This window comes from Felis catus, chromosome X (genome assembly GCF_018350175.1).
Source record: "Felis catus isolate Fca126 chromosome X, F.catus_Fca126_mat1.0, whole genome shotgun sequence".
In the NCBI taxonomy this organism is placed as follows: domain Eukaryota; kingdom Metazoa; phylum Chordata; class Mammalia; order Carnivora; family Felidae; genus Felis; species Felis catus.
This window is the reverse complement of record NC_058386.1, coordinates 48,738,346-48,755,719: the sequence shown is the minus strand read 5'-3', so window position 1 is coordinate 48,755,719 and position 17,374 is coordinate 48,738,346. Positions and strand designations below refer to the sequence as shown.

At 36.4% G+C, this 17,374-nt stretch overlaps 1 protein-coding gene across 1 annotated transcript in view; it reads right to left on the bottom strand.

The window, feature by feature from the left end:
• The window catches only part of KLF8 (Kruppel like factor 8), a 250,283-nt gene that overhangs the window by 55,488 nt on the left and 177,421 nt on the right, over positions 1-17,374 (bottom strand). The window contains exon 2 of the mRNA XM_006943776.4: positions 13,073-13,146. Within this exon, the coding sequence (XP_006943838.1) occupies positions 13,073-13,090 (18 nt within the window). The 5' untranslated portion in view covers positions 13,091-13,146. The remainder of the gene's footprint in view (positions 1-13,072; positions 13,147-17,374) is intronic.

Below are 17,374 nucleotides of genomic sequence, written 5' to 3'. Positions count from 1 at the left end.
TCTTTTCTTTTATTAATGTGATGTATCACATTGATTGATTTGTGAATGTTGAACCAGCCCTTCATCCCAGGAATGAATCCCACTTGATCATGGTGAATAATTCTTTTTATATGCCGTTGAATTCGATTTGCTAGTATCTTATTGAGAATTTTTGCATCCATATTCATCAGGGATATTGGCCTGTAGTTCTCTTTTTTTACTGGGTCTCTGTCTGGGTTAGGAATCAAAGTAATGCTGGCCTCATAGAATGAGTCTGGAAGTTTTCCTTACCTTTCTATTTCTTGGAATAGCTTGAGAAGGATAGGTATTATCTCTGCTTTAAATGTCTGGTAGAATTCCCCTGGATAGCCATCTGGTCCTGGACTCTTACTTGGTGGGAGATTTTTGATAAGTGATTCAATTTCTTCACTGGTTATGGGTCTGCTCAAGCTTTCTATTTCTTCCTGTTTGAGTTTTGGAAGAGTGTGGGTGTTTAGGAATTTGTCCATTTCTTCCAGGTTGTCCAGTTTGTTGGCATATATTTTTTCATAGTATTCCCTGATAATTGCTTGTATTTCTGAGGGATTGGTTGTAATAATTCCATTTTCATTCATGATTTTATCTATTTGGGTGCTCTCCCTTTTCGTTTTGAGAAGCCTGGCTAGAGGTTTGTCAATTTTGTTTATTTTTTCAAAAAACCAACTCTTGGTTTCGTTGATCTGCTCTATAGTTTTTTTTTTTTTTTAGATTCTATATTGTGTATTTCTGTTTTGTTCTTTATTATTTCTCTTCTTCTGCTGGATTTGGGGTGCCTTTGCTGTTCTGCTTCTATTTCCCTTAGATGTGCTGTTAGATTTTGCATTTGGGATTTTTCTTGTTTCTTGAGATAGGCCTGGATTGCAATGTATTTTCCTCTCAGGACTGCCTTCGCTGCATCCCAAAGCATTTGAATTGTTGTATTTTCATTTTGGTTTGTTTCCATATATATTTTAAATTTCTTCTCTAATTGCCTGGTTGACCCATTCATTCTTCAGTAGGGTGTTCTTTAACCTCCATGGTTGTGGAGGTTTTCCAGCCTTTTTCTTGTGGTTGATTTCAAGCTTCATCACTTTGTGGTCTGAAAGTATGCATGGTATGATCTCAATTCTTGTATATTTATGAAGGGCTGTTTTGTGACCCAGTATGTGATCTGTCGTGGAGAGTGTTCCATGTGCACTCGAGAAGAAAGTATATTCTGTTGCTTTGGGATGCAGAGTTCTAAATATATCTATCAAGTCCATCTGATCCAGTGTATCATTCAGGGCCCTTGTTTCTTTATTGATCCTGTGTCTAGATGATCTATCCAATGTTGTGAGTATTAAAGTCCCCTGGAATTACCACATTCTTCTCATTAAGTTGCTTATGTTTGTGAGTAATTGTTTTATATATTTGGGGGCTCCCATATTCAGCACATAGACATATATATTTGTTAGCTCTTCCTGATGGATAGACCCTGTAATGATTATATAATGCCCTTCTTCATCTCTTGTTACAGCCTTTAATATAAATTCTAGTTTGTCTGATATAAGTGTGGCTACTCCAGCTTTCTTTTGACTTCCAGTACCATGATAGTTCTCCATCCCCTCACTTTCAATCTGAACTTGTCCTCAGGTCTAAAATGAGTCTCTTGTAGACAGCAAATAGATGGATCTTGTTTTTTTATCCATTCTGATACCCTTTGTCTTTTGTTTTTTTTTGGTTGGAGGATTTAGTCCATTTACATTCAGTGTTATTATTGAAAGATATAGGTTTAGAGTCATTGTGATGTCTGTAGGTTTCATGCTTGCAGTGATGTCTTTCGTACTTTGTCTCACAGGATTCCCCCTTAGGATCTCTTGTAGGGCTGGTTTAGTGGTGATTAATTCCTTCAGTGTTTGTTTGGGAAGACCTTTATCTCTCCTTCTATTGTAAATGACAGATTTGCTATATAAAGGATTCTCGGCTGCATATTTTTTTCTGTTCATCACATTGAAGATTTCCTGCCATTCCTTTCTGGCCTGCCAACTTTTAGTAGACAGATCCGTCACGAGTCTCATTGGTCTCCCTTTATATGTTAGAGCATGTTTATCCCTAGCTGCTTTCAGAATTCTCTCTTTATCCTTGTATTTTGTCAGTTTCACTGTGATATGTCATGCAGAAGGTCAGTTCATGTTACATCTGAAGGGAGTTCTCTGTGCCTCTTTGATTTCAGTGCCTTTTTCCTTCCCCAGTTCAGGGAAGTTCTCAGCTATGATTTTTTCAAGTACACCTTCAGCACCTTTCCCTCTGTCTTCCTCCCCTGGAATCCCAATTATGCGTACATTATTTCGCTTAATTATGTCACTTAGTTCTCTAAGTCTCCCCTCATACTCCTGGATTTTTTTTATCTCTCTCTTCCTCAGCTTCTTCTTTTTCCATAATTTTATCTTCTAGTTCACCTATTCTCTCCTCTGCTTCTTCAATCTGAGCTGTGGTCGTCTCCATTTTATTTTGCAGTTCATTTATAGCTTTTTTTTTTTAGCTCCTCCTCACTGTTTCTTAGTCCCTTGATCTCTGTAGTAATAGATTCTCTGCTGTCCTCTATACTTTTTTCAAGCCCAGCGATTAATTTTATGACTATTATTTTAAATTCATTTTCTGCTGTTTTGCTTAAATCGTTTTTGATCAGTTCGTTTTTGATCAATTCGCTACTTCCTGGAGTTTCTTTTGAGGAGAATTCCTCCATTTTGTCATTTTAGATAGGCCCCGGAGTGCAGAGAACTGCAGGGCTCTTCCTCTGTGCTGTCTGGAGTAACTTGTTTTGGTGGGCGTGTTGCAGTCAGACCTGATGTCTGCCCCCAGCCCACCACTGAGGCCACAGTAAGACTGGTGTGTACCTTATCTTCCCCTCTCCCAGGGGCAGGACTCACTTTGGGGTGGTGTGGCCTCTGTATGGGCTACTTGAACACTGCCAGTCTTGTGGTACTGCTTTGATGGGATCTTCAGAATCTACCCCACACAGGAGCCAAGGAGATTATCCTAAAACACAAATCCAGCCATGATACTGCTTGAAGGCTGTCAATAGTTCTCCTACGATTCCTCTTCTGAAAGAAGGTCTGTAGATTCCATGTAGACAGATGTTGAGACGCGAGCAGTGAGGCAGCATTTCTCTGAGGTGCCTCCTGAGGTCCTGGAAGGTCAGGTGCCTTGCTCAAAGCTGGCTTCCCAGGACGCTGCACTCTTCTCACTCCCCAAGGGGTGTAGAGACACTTTTGGGATCTAGAATGATCACTGCACTCGGCTGCCTGAGCCGGGGGAGAGCTCAGAGTCAGGAACTAACTTCCCCCTGTGGAGATGTGAGGGGCGCCATGGTGGGAGGCGTGGTGAGGGCCGTATACCACATCTTCTAACCCATTCATCTATGAATGGACACTCAGGTTGCTTTCATATCATAGAGAATATTCTTGTCCTGATGAGATAAGATATTGCAAGGTCTTTTTTAACACCCATCATGAGTTGTGCTTCTGTAGTCTAAGCCTGCCCTGTGATCTTCAGTTCTTAATAAAAATCATTTCCACAATAAAACTCCAATCATTACTCCTCTTCTGCCATCATTATAAGACTTTGAAGGTAATGTTGGAAGTCCAGGTGTTTGGGTTTTCCTGTTTTAACAGTAACTTCCTCACAGCATATCATTATGTATTTCCTTCTGTATATATCATTTTCAAGTGTACCTGGTATGCCTAAGTGAATCCAGTCTGTAGCAAGGATTTTCTGGGTTGTGATTGATTTATTCTGCAAGCAAGCTTCCTCAAGAAAAACTATGTTCAAAAGTAGGTCTAAAGGTTGAAATTACTTTTTCTTGCTTTGTAATGTGAAGGCATAATAGGACAAACATCTCATATCCACACATTACTATAGTGAATAATTTCTTTTTTTAAGTTTATTTATATATTTTGAAAGGGAGAGAGAGCGTATGTGAGTGAGAGAAGGAAAGAGATAATCTGTACTGACAGCATAGAGCCCAACATGGGGCTGGAACCCATGAACCCTAAGATCATGACCTGAGGTGAAATCAAGAGTCAGACACTCAATTGACTAAACCCCTATATTGAATAATTTCTGTGTGCACTGAGAATGCTCTTTTCTATATGGCCAAACACTTTTAATAATAATTCCAATATATAGTCTAATTTCTTCTATATTTTGAATATAACTACACCTATGGTTAAACAAACATAAAACAAACACTATTGCCATACCTTCTTCTTGTACATGACATACCATACTTAAAGTTTCTAAAGAGACATAGTGTAAGGAGTAAGTGAATTTTCAGCCCTAGAGTTTTGGTGATTTTTAAAAATTCTCACTGACATGTCTCAAGATGGCTCCCCATTCCACAAAATGAATATAATTATCACAGTTTTAATAGTGCATCTGAGGATTAATTTAAAACTGTGCCATCAGATTTTTCTTTTTAAATAGCCTCTTTTCATATTCAACACTGTGTGATGGCTTCAGTTTTTAAGTGTTCTTGTCATCAGTCACTATCATTTTTCAAAGAAAGAAAATAGCTACTGCACCCATTTGCTACTTTAAAACTTCAGACTTCTGCTTTCTCAAATTTCTGAGTCTATGAAGAAGGTTGAGTATGAAAAAAAAAAACACAGACATTTATGGGGCTAATTTAAAAAGAAGTTTAATTTTCACAGTCCTTCTCAAAGGTCCAGAATCTTAATCAGATTTTAAGTCATTTTGAGTTGACAAAAAAGAGTTATTTATTGATATATCATCAAAGATGATGGATAAAGGCACCCTCAATTCTAGAAAGAAATCCAGAAAAAAGTAATTTCCAAATATTTATGCTCTTTATAATTTGATGAAGATAGGTAGAAATGCCCTGGGAGGTCGAGGGTCGGGGGAATCAAGTGTTTAAAACAGCTCTGATTTACTATGTTATTTATTTTTAATTTAAAAAATTCCAAGCTTTTATTTAAATTCCAGTTTTTTAACATACAGTGTAATATTAGTTTCAGGTATAGAATTTAGTGATTCAACACTTCCGTACAATACCCAGTGCACTCACAAGTACACTCCTTAATCCCCATCACTTATTTAACCCACCACCCCACCACCTCACCACCTGTGGTAACCATCAGTTTGTAATTAAGAGTCTGTTTCTTGGTTTGCTTCTCTTTTTTCCCCCTATGTTCAATTGTTTTGTTTCTTACATTCCACGTATGAGTGATATCATATGGTGTCTTTCTCTGACTCATTTCGCTTAGCATAATACCCTCTAGCTCCAGCCACATTATTTCAAATGGCAAGATTTCATTCTTTTTATGGCTGAGTAATATTTCAGTGTACATATATTTACCACTTGTTCTTTATTCATCCATCAGTCGATGGACACTTTGTGTGAAAAAAAAAAAAAAAAAAAACAGGATACCTAGGAGTAAAAATGCTGGGTAGATGCATGATACTTTTTCTATTTTGAAACAGTTTTCTTGAGGTGTAATTTACTGTCACAAATTCACACATTTAAATATAAAAAATAAATAAAATAGCCCTGATTTAGAGCTTAAAAGTGGGAAAGCAAGACTAGAAATAAAATGAAATAAAATACTCCAGACAGCACAACAGATGGAAAAGAGAGGAAAGAGTATTTTTATGGTAGTTAAGATAAAACCCAGGCTCCTAAACAGAAAGAGGAAAGCTGCTCATGTACACAGGTCCCTTCTAGCTTTAATCTATGTTTAAACTTATTATTTTCATGCCTGGGTACACAAGTATGTAAATACAGAAATATATGTGCACATTCATTGTTTAAGTCAAAGAGTCAGTTTAACTTTCTGAAACCTTAATCCTTCTCCAATAAGGATTTCAAGTGTATATGTATTAGAGGAAGGAGAAGTGATTGGAGTTGGGTATTATTAACAGTTAGACCTAACCTAAACCTAGAGGGATTTCAAATTTTACATCATCACCATCTCAATAGTACCTGGAAATGTAGCACTATGAGACAATAGAATTATTCATTTTGTACAAACTAATGAACAGTCCTAATAAGCAGTCCTAAGGACTGAGAGAAAGTATCAAGCAGAGTAGCTGCATCCAAGCAAAATAAGGTTAGATATGTACATATTTATGTTGTATGTATGTATGTATGTATGTATGTATGTATACGTGTGGCTATATTAATTCATTAGGTATTTGATTAGTACCTAGCTTGAAAATATGGAAAAATTACTACCTGGCATGAAACTATACAGAATTGATCCCATTTACAATTGCACCGAAAACCATAAGATACTTAGGAATAAACCAAACCAAAGAGGTAAAACAACAGTATGCTGAAAACTATAAGAAGCTTATGAAAGAAATTGAAGAAGACACAAAGCAATGGAAAAACATTCCATACACATGGATTTGAAGAACAAATATTGTTAAAATGTCAATACTACACAAAGCAATCTACACATTCAATGCAATCCCTATCAAAATAACACCAACGTTCTTCACAGAGTTAGAACAAACAAGTCTCAAACTTATATGGAATCAGTAAAGACCCTGAATGTTGAAAAAGAAAACCAAAGCTGGAGGCATCACAATTCTGGACTTGAAATTGTATCACAAAGCTGTAATCATCAAGACAGTATGGTACTAGCACAAAAACAGACACATGGACCAATGGAACAAAATAGAAAACTCAGAAATAGACCCACAAATGTATGGCCGACTAATCTTCAACAAACAAGAAAGAGTATCCCATGAGTAAAAGACAGTATCTCCAGCAAATGGTGATGGGAAAACTGGACAGCTACATGCAGAAGAATGAACCTGGACCACTTTCTTACACAATACACAAAAATAAATTCAAAATGGATGCAAGACCTAAATTTGAGATAGGAAACCACTAAAATCCTATAGGAGAACACAGCCAGCAACCTCTCTGATCTCGACAGCAGCAGCTTCTTACTAGACATGTCTCCACAGGCAAGGTAAATAAAAGCAAAAATTAATGATTGGGACCTCATCAAGATAAAAAACTACTGCACAGCGAAGGAAACAATCATTAAAACTAAAAGGCAACTGATAGAATGGGAGGAGATATTTGTAAATAACATATAAAATAAAGGGTCAGTATCCAAAATCTATGAAGAACTTATCAAACTCACACCGAAATAGCAAATAATCCAGGGAAGCAATGGGCAGAATAGACATGAACAGACACTTTTCCAAAGAAGGCATCCAGATGGCTAGCAGGCACATGAAAAGATGCTCAACATCATTCATAATCAGAGAAATACAAATCAAAACCCCAATTAGATGCCACTTCACACTTATCAGAATGGCTAAAATGAACAATTCAGGAAACAACAGATGTTGGTGAGGATGCAGAGAAAGGGGAACCCTTTTGCACTGTTGATGGGAATGCAAAATGGTTCAGTCACTCTGGAAAACAGCATAGAGGTTCCTCAAAAAAAAAAAGTACTGTTCTTCAATCCAGCAATTGCACTACTAGGTATTTATCCAAAGGATACAAAAATGCTGATTCAGAGGAGTACATGCACCCCAATGTTTAGAGCAGCACTATCAATAATAGCAAAATTATGGAAAGTACCCCAATGTGCCTCAACTGATGAATGGAGAAAGAAGAGATGATATATATATACCATGGAGTATTACTCAGTGATCAAAAGGAATGAAATCTTGCCATTTGCAACAACATGGATTGAAATAGAGTATATTATGATAAATGAAATAAGTTCGAGAGAGGCAAATATCATATGCTTGCTATCACATGTGGAATTTAAGAAACACAAAAGATGAACACAGAAGAATGGAAGGAAAAAATAATATAAAAAGAGAGAGGGGGCAACCCATAAAAGACTCTTAAACACAGAGAACAAACTGAGGGGTGCTGGAGAGGAGATGGGTGGGAGGTTGGGCTAAATGGGTGCTGTGCATTACGTAGGGCACTTGTTGGGATAAGCACTGGGTGTTATATGTTAGTGGTGAATCACTATATTCTACTCCTGAAGCCAATACTACACTGTATGTTAACTAACTTGAATTTAGGTAAATAGATTTAAAAAATAAAATTTAAAAATACAATTTGATGAAATACTTTTTCTTTCTCAAAGTTCTATAATTGTTTTGTGTACTGCATTACTTACTATATATTAGAAATATATGTAAATGTATAATACACTGTAGTGGGCTGAATGATGTTAATGATGTTCCCCCCAAATATATGTCTACATCGTAATCCCTAGAACCCATGAATATTACCTTATTTGGAAAGAGTCTTTGCAGATATAGTTAAACTAAGGATCTTAAAAGAGATTATCCTGGATTATTTGAGTGAGCTCTAAATTCAATGACAATTGTCTTTAAATAGGTACACAGAGCAAAGACACACAGAGAGACACACAGGAGAAAGCAATGTGAAGATGTAGGTAGACACTGGAGTGCTGAGTCTGCAAGCCAAGGAACACCTGAATCCACCAAAAGATGGAAGAGACAAGAAACAGATTATCCCCTAAAGCCTAGGAAAGGATCCTAGTGATGACACAATTGTTGACTTCTGGATTCTAGAACTGTGAGAAAATACATTTATGTTATTTTAAGCCACCCAACTGGTGGCAATTTTTTGCAGCAACCCTGGGAAACCAATACTCCACATCAAACCTGAATTCTCCAGATTGCTTAGGACAGAACCAGTATAGGTATTTATTTATTTGTCGCTGCACTAATCTTCTAAAGGTATGTAAATAATACCCATAATAAGGATATGGCAGAAATTGTATAAGTGGTACATACATAATTGAATTTTGGAAAACAAAAATATCACTGTAAAAATAAGATATATATAATCAGTTGATAATTAGGTGAGAACAGAGCCACATGAGTAACTGGTACAGATAATTTAGCATGCCAGGAATTCCAGTGCACTAGAGATTAGTAAGATTAATTATCAGTAAAAGCTTTATGGAAGAGATGGAAGTGAAATTTGGGCCCTAAGAAAAGTGTGGAATTTGGCTAATTAGACAGGCTAACTGAAGAACATTCAAGGCAGAAAGGTGTGAAAAAGGTGTCACTGAGAATCTTTTAGAAATATATGACCCAATTAAATAATATTATTAAAATATTGTTAATTACTTGGGTATAATATTGTTGATGTAGTTATGTAGGATAATGTCATTTTAGGTGATGCATGCTAAGTTATTTATGGGTGAAGTTTCTTGATGCAAATTACTTTGAAAGGGAAGAAATGAGAGAAAGGTGCGGGGAGTTAGAGGGATGGAGAGAGAGTGAGTGAAAGAGAGAGAGCATGCAATTATGTGAGAATACATGTGAAATGTTAATAAATATTAAATTGGATGATGGAGACATGTATGATACAATATGAACCCTAAAGTTGCTCATATACTTTGTCCAAGAAATCTTACTTCTAGGAAGTAATCAGAAACTATAAACAAAGGATAGTGACAACCAAATATATTCATTATATGGTATGGTATGTAGGAATTCAAAGAAGGGGGAGCAGCATGTGTGTACTGAGCTAGACAGCCACCCACTAATCCTCTCTCATGACATAAACAAATCATATAATGAGCCAAAACAGTAGGTGTCTGCCCACCTAAATGTTGCCAACATTGCAGTTTATAGAACAGAAGTTCTGAGACTTTTTTCCCTGGGATATGGCCAGTGTTCTGTGGTCATGTAACCACAAGCACCATACCTTTACTAAAAACAAGATATCTTGGAAATGGCAAGAAACAAAAAGTTCTCAGATCATCTACTATCCAGAATATTATATACATTGAACAAATTTCAAAGTTCCTTCAAATTCTGGAAAATTAGTATACTTTAACAATGCATGGAAAAATATTTTTGGAATTGTACTGAGGTGTGCTGAGATTTCATAATAAAATAGCTATGCATACCTGACAACATTTCACTGAGGATAGTTTTTATTACATGTCCAATAAATTTTTATCTAACACTTATACTCAGCTTCCTTTTAGTATTAATTATGACTTAGCACCAGCAACCAGCAGATGTTTTGCCAACAATTAGCAAGTGTTGATGTGCTAATAGTCCCTAATTGGCAACAGCTACAAGGTAAACAAAATTTCAGATTAGGTTTGGTGTTAACACAGTACAAAGGAGTACCACACATATGCACATGTAACTTAAATTCAATTGTACAACAAAGTCAAAACCATTTAATGGTGAAAAACTTTTTTTGTGGGTCCAATTCTGGTGTCTCTATTCTATTCCATTCTTCTATGTGTCTGTTTTTGTGCCAATACCATGCTGTCTTGATCACAGCTTTGTAGTACAGGCTAAAGTCTGGGATTGTGATGCCTCCTGCTTTGGTCCTCTTCTCCAATATTACTTTGGCTATTCGGGATCTTTTGTGGTTCCATATAAATTTTAGGATTGCTTGTTCTAGCTTCGAGAAGAATCCTGGTGCAATTTTGATTTGGATTGCATTGAATGTGTAGATTGCTTTGGGTAGTATTCACATCAGAATTAGACCCACAAAAGTATGGCCAACTAATCTTTGACAAATCAGGAAAGAATATCCAATGGAAAAAAAGACAGTCTCTTTAACAAATGGTGGTGGGAGAACTGGACAGCAACATGCAGAAGGATGAAACTAGACCACTTTCTTACACCATTCACAAAAATAAACTCAAAATGGATAAAGGACCTGAATGTGAGACAGGAAACCATCAAAACCCTAGAGGAGAAAGCAGAAAAAAACTTCTCTTCCCTCAGCCGCAGCAATTTCTTACTTGACACATTTCCAAAGGCAAGGGAATTAAAAGCAAAAATAAACTATTGGGACCTCATGAAGATAAAAAGCTTTTGCACTGCAAAGGAAACAATCAACATAACTAAAAGGCAACTGAAAGAATGGGAAAAGATATTTGCAAATGACATGTCGGACCAAGGGCTAGTATCCAAAATATATAAAGAACTCACCAAACTCCACACCCGAAAAACAAATAATCCAGTGAAGAAATGGGCAGAAGACATTACTAACAGTTTTCTAAAGAAGACATCCAGATGGCCAACAGACACATGAAAAGATGCTCAACGTCACTCCTCATCAAGGAAATACAAATCAAAACCATACTGAGATACCACCTCACACAGGTCAGAGTGGCTAAAATGAGCAAATCAGGAGACTCTAGATGCAGGAGAGGATGTGGACAAAATGGAAACCTCTTGCACTGTTGGTGGGAATGCAAACTTGTGTGGCCATGCTGGAAAACAGTGTGGAGGTTCTTCAAAAAATTAAAAATAGAACTACCCTATGACCCAGCAATAGTACTGCTAGGAATTTACCCAAGGGATACAGGAGTGCTGATGCATAGGGGCACTTGTACCCAATGTTTATAGCAGCAATTTTAACAATAGCCACATTATGGAAAGAGCCTAAATGTCCATCAACTGATGAATGGGTAAAGAAGTTGTGGTTTATATACACAATGGAATACTACTTGGCAATGAGAAAGAATGAAATATGGCCTTTTGTAGCAACGTGGATGGAACTGGAGAGTGTTATAAGTGAAATAAGTGAAATAAGTCATACAGAGAAAGACATATGTCATATGTTTTCACTCTTATGTGGATCCTGCGAAACTTAACAGAAGACCATGGGGGAGGGGATGGGGAAAAAAAAGGGGAGGTATCCAAACCATAAGAGACTCTTAAAAACTGAGAATACACTGAGGGTTGATGGGGGGTGGGCGGGAGGAAAAAGTGGGTGATGGGCATTGAGGAGGGCACCTGTTGGGATGAAGACTGGGTGTTGTATGGAAACCAATTTGACAATAAATTTCATATTAAAAAATAATAATAATACATAAAAAAATCAAAGAAAACTTTTTTTTTGTAAAGTATGACTCTTAAATGTAAGCCAGATACTTAATCTGGTGACTTAAATAAAGAAACAGATAGTTATTGGATATACAAAACTGTATACTCACTCAACTTTATAGACAATTTAAGGGATTTTTCAAGGTTAATTTTGACTGTATTTGTGTTTCACTCATGGGGTGACTTTACAACTTAACCCTGAGCAAAATGGGACGTCTGATTCTAACAGAATGCTTGTCTTTGAAAAACAACCCTTGTCCTTGGAGTGCCCAAGGTCACAATTTTCTTATCTGTAAAATGGGAATATTGATAAAACCTATCCATGATGGTTAATTTTGTGTCAATTTAGCTGGATCACGGTGCTCATATATTTGATCATACATTATTCTGAATGTTTCTGTGAAGATATTTTTTGGGTGAAATTAACATTTAGATCACTCGACTTTGAGTTAAGCAACCCACCTCATTAATATGGGTTGGCCTCATTCAATCACTTGAAGGCCTTAATAGACAAAGATTAAGCCCCTTCAAGCAGGAAAGAACCCTACCAGCAGACTGTCATTGGAACTGCAACTCTTCCCTGGCTTTCCAATCTATCCACCTACCCCCTATTAAATTTTGAACTCATTGGAATTCTACAGTCATGTGAACCAATTCATTAAAATCTCTCTCTCTAAATAGCTAGCGAGCTAGCTAGATATAGGTTGTATATAGATAAATATTTTAATTTATATCTCTATCTATTTCTCTGTCTATCTTTCTATCTATCATCTAGGGAGAGATTGAGACATACATATTCTGTTAGTTTTGTTTCTTTGGAGAACCCTAACTAATACACTATTCAACAGTTATTATGAAGATTAAGTAAGACAATTTATTTAATCTTCATAGTGCCTGAAATATGGAACAGTGTTAGGTAAATGGTTGGCGTTGTCTACCAAGTGTCTAACTTGCCCCTATAGTCTTGATCCCAGGGGCTATATTTCTCTTAGGTCAGATCTATTCTTTATTCAGACATGAAACCCAAACTTTCAGGTACTTCCTAGAAATATCCCTTCCTTCACCCCTTTTCAGTCCTCAACACGCTACAAAAAACATGTAGGAAAAAAATGAGCATTAGCTCTATAATGATTGCCAGGTACTCAGCACTATTATGGTTCAATATTATTAGCATCTCATTTTCCTGATAACTGACCTGTTTGAAGACATGCATTGAGCCACTTTCTGAATTAAGTTAGACCCCCAAGTTGTTTATGAGTTGATCCATATCTGGAAAAAAAAAGACAAGGGAAACACAATTTTAGAATAATATCTAATCCTCTACATGCGTACCGTATGCCATTTACCCTTGGTTATACCTGTTTGCATTCTATGAACATTACTTTTCAGACTTACTAGATATTGAGAAGTCAGTGTTTGGACAACATTCTAATTTGTATATTCTACTCATCAAAATGGAATTGGCTGCCCCCCCCGCCCCCCAAAATCCTGTATACATGAGAATCCAATCTCTCCAACCAGCCCTATCCATAAGGAGGATACCAGCATAGTGACATAATTTCCCCTTCCTGGTCTAGTTCTCCTTCTAAGGAGTTCCATACACTTGTATGGATATTTATCCTAATGAGTTTGTTAACACATTAGCACGAAATCTCTCTAAATAAGTTTTTTCTGTCTATCTCTCTTAAACACACAAGCTAGGTAGGCTTAGTATAAGTAGTCTTCTATTTCCTTGTTCATTTGTCTTTCTATAAAAAGGAAAGACTTGGTGGCCTCATTATGCTGCCCTACACAATCACAATCATTCCCACCAGAAGCATCTACCAGTACTTCTTCAACCAGATTTCCTTTGATTGATCTACAGTCTAATCTCACTAAAGAGGAAAACATAGGGCAAAGAAGATAAATCCATAGCTTGCTTATAACTTAATTGATCAGATTTTAGATCATACTAAGTGTCTCCAAATCAATTACAATTAGTGTCCTCATTTATGACCTGATTGTGTTTCAAAAGGTAGTCCATAAATCAGTTAATTGTTTTTGATATCAAATACATTTACCCATAAAAATGTTCATTTTACAGGTCAATTCACAATAGCCATTTAATACCTAATGCAGTTAAAATACAAGAAATATACAATGAACAAAGATACAAAATTATATTATAGCCACACACAAAAAAAACAAAAATAAGCTAAAAATAATCCTTTATTTATTGAATGTCAGGAATTGAGGAAACCATTCCTAATTTGATGTAAGTAACACACAAAGAATCTTCTATTGAGATTATGAGGAAAACTTTTGTGCCATTCTCAAAGAGTTTGGATAATTTTGACACATTAAAATAGCCTCAATTTTATCTGAAAACACATAGATTTTCTTTTCCCTTCTCTTCTCTTCCCTTCTTTTCTTTTTTCTTTTCATCCAAGTATATGAGTAGAACTGTTCACATATACATCAATAATTTACTAAATATTTATTGCATAATTACTATGTATTGGAAGTTATGCTAGGCACATTGTTATCAGGTTGGGATCTGGATCAACCAGACATAGAGTCAGCAAGTGTAGCAGAGATCACTGACCTGATAGATGCCCAGGAATTGCATCCCATAATCTTTATCAAGGACTTTTTTTTGGAAGGTCCAACTTTATTTTCTAGAATTAAAATATTTCAAACTATTTTCTGCAGAGTCCTAAGGCTTCTATGAAGCCTCTTGGGGGGGGGGTGAAGTCGCTGTTAATGGAGGAAGAAGTGAAAAGAATAAACACATAAGTCAGACACAGAAAAATACGATTTCCTTTAGACTGTAAGCTCTTTGCAGGCAGAGATTTTCATCTTTGATATTTTTCTTAGTGATGTATTTCAAGATCTTAGAATGGTACCTGGCACATAGTAGGTGTTCAACACATTTATGAAGGTTTTTGATGAGTGACAGAAAAGGAGAATGAGGAAGTGTGTTTTCTCAAGTACAAGAATTGGACAAGAGTGGGAAAGAATGAAAGAAAATTAGAGATGTTATGTGTAAGAGATGCTTGAGGTGTAATTAGCTATGAAGTGTGAGTTTCCAGAGAGGGCAGCCTTTTCTGATTTCAAGGAAGAGGGGGAGAAAAGGAAATACAATGGTAGAAAAAGAATGTTAGGTCAGATGACTGTCATATAGTCACAGTTGGGCACCGTGAAGCCAGGAGAGTTTGCTTGGTTGCTGCCAGAAACATTTGTAGGAGAGAGTGGAGTGAATTTGGTTCTTCCTTTCCATTCACATATCCTTTGACTAGATCTCATTATTTTTAGCTAGACAAACTTATAAGAGTCATCTCCTATTGGTCTTCTTCAATTCCTGTGGCTTATAAGATAGCAGGGCTGAGGAAGAAGAGTGACTTTGACAAGCTATTTAGTCCCTATGAGCCTAAGTTTCTTCACCTTCCAGGAGTGGGGTGGTGGTGGTGGTGGTGGTGGTTCTGATTTAATAGGGTTACTATGAGGATCCCATGAATTAGTACATGGAAATTCATTTATAACTTTTTTTTCATATAAAAGTTCTTATAATTAGCTATTATTATCATCACCACCATTATTATTGTTGAAGGCCAGAATCCTTAGCTTTAGCTCAGAAGGTTATCTCTTGAGGCATCAAACAAGTTTTCATACTCAATGTGCTCACAAACTTCTCCTCATTTTATGTTTACAATATCAATTTTCAGCACCATCATCAAGCCAGTCTCAGTATAGAAACCCAAGAATCAGTCACCTTTGAGTTCTCTCTCCCTATCTCCAGCCAACTTGTTATCAGTTGAAATAAATTTTACAGCAGAAATATCTCTTAAATGTAGTCCTTCATCATCTCCTAGTCACTTTTCCTTCTAGTCCATATTGTACATTGCTACCTAAGTATGGTAAAGATGTGTGGGCTCTAGAGTGAGTGCCTAGAGTCACATCCTGGCTTTTTAATTTCTCAACAATAAGACCTTGGACAAGTTTTTTCCACCTCCCTGTGTCTGTTTCCCTATCTGTTAAATGAGAATAATAATAGTACCAGTTTATAGAGTTGTAATAAATATTTATCAAGTTAATATGTGCTCAAGTATTTACAACAGTTCCTGGCACAAGGAGGCATTGTCTGTCTGTTTCCCTCACCATCAACTGAGCCCTTCAATAATTAACTAGTATCTATTGCCTACAGTCTCTTGTATCTTTTAGCAGAATATCTCCTCCATAGAATGTACTAATTAATGCCCAATGAATGGTCATGGAAATAAGAAAGGTTATTTAACAGCAATTATATTATAATGTTAAACAATATCAATATTATTTAACAGCAATAATCAAGGAGTCTAATAATACTTCTTGCCCCATCCCTAATGCCAATATGTTAGTCAAATGACATAAAAGGGATAGCTGGCAATTAGGAATGTCTCTGCCATTTCTTGTTAGTATCCTCTCACTTAAAGAACAGCAAAATTTGAATAGCCATTAGGTAACTCTGGACAACATCCTAAATGTTGGTGGGAGTGCACAGAGAGAAAGCTAACAGAAAGCTTTTTTAAAACAAACAAGCAAACAAAAGTTTTAATAATTAGCCAGCCAAAATTTAAAACTGAATGAAATTTGGGCCTACAGAATGGTCTTAAAGAAAGTTCAGTTTTTCTTAAAAAAAAAAAAATAGGACTTCTTAAGCCTTTTGCTTTTCTCTAGATTTGGAGTTGCTGCTCCTTGTCTGGGACTAGACAGCTGCACAGAAGCTGGGAAGAAAGTGGAGAGGAAATACCCAAAGGGATTTAGAGTGTTTTGGGCCATTGAGATGTCACTTACACCAGGAGGAGGGCTTCAGAAATGCAAATTACCTAATTGAAACAATAACCATTTTTCTGCCTGGATTGGACTCTTCAAGCATTTGTGTCTGGAAGCTGGAATTTTTGGTCCTTCTCCTAAGGAAGGGAGTACTGGAAGAGGAAATAGAAGAGGAGATAGGGAGGATTGAGCCTCATCCACAGCATATCAATATCTCATATATGCAGAACATCACAAACTAAATTCCAGGGACTATGACCATAGAAATTGGATATGATTATATTACTTTTGTCATGTTTCCATGTTTTTTGTTTTTTGTTTTTACCAAAGTAGCATTTTCCATAGTGATCTGTTTGTTTTATGAAAGTGAACAGTTCCTTTAAGGTACAGGAGTTGGTGGCTGGCTAATAGACCACATCTTATTCTTGGGTCAGTCCTGAGAGGAAAAAAAAATCTAGGGATAAAGAGAGCAGTCAAACCTTTAAGGTGGAAACCAAGGAATAGTCACTGGGGCCTACAACTTCAAAATCAAGCAAAGCACTGTGGGCCCTAAAACAGACTTAAGAAGGTACCTAGTATCTTAACAACAAGATAGAGAATTTGGACAACACAAATAATAATTCCTCATGTGTATCTACATAGATTTTACAGTAAGGAAATAGATTTCATATATCATTCCCATTTAACAGATAATGAATTTGGAGGC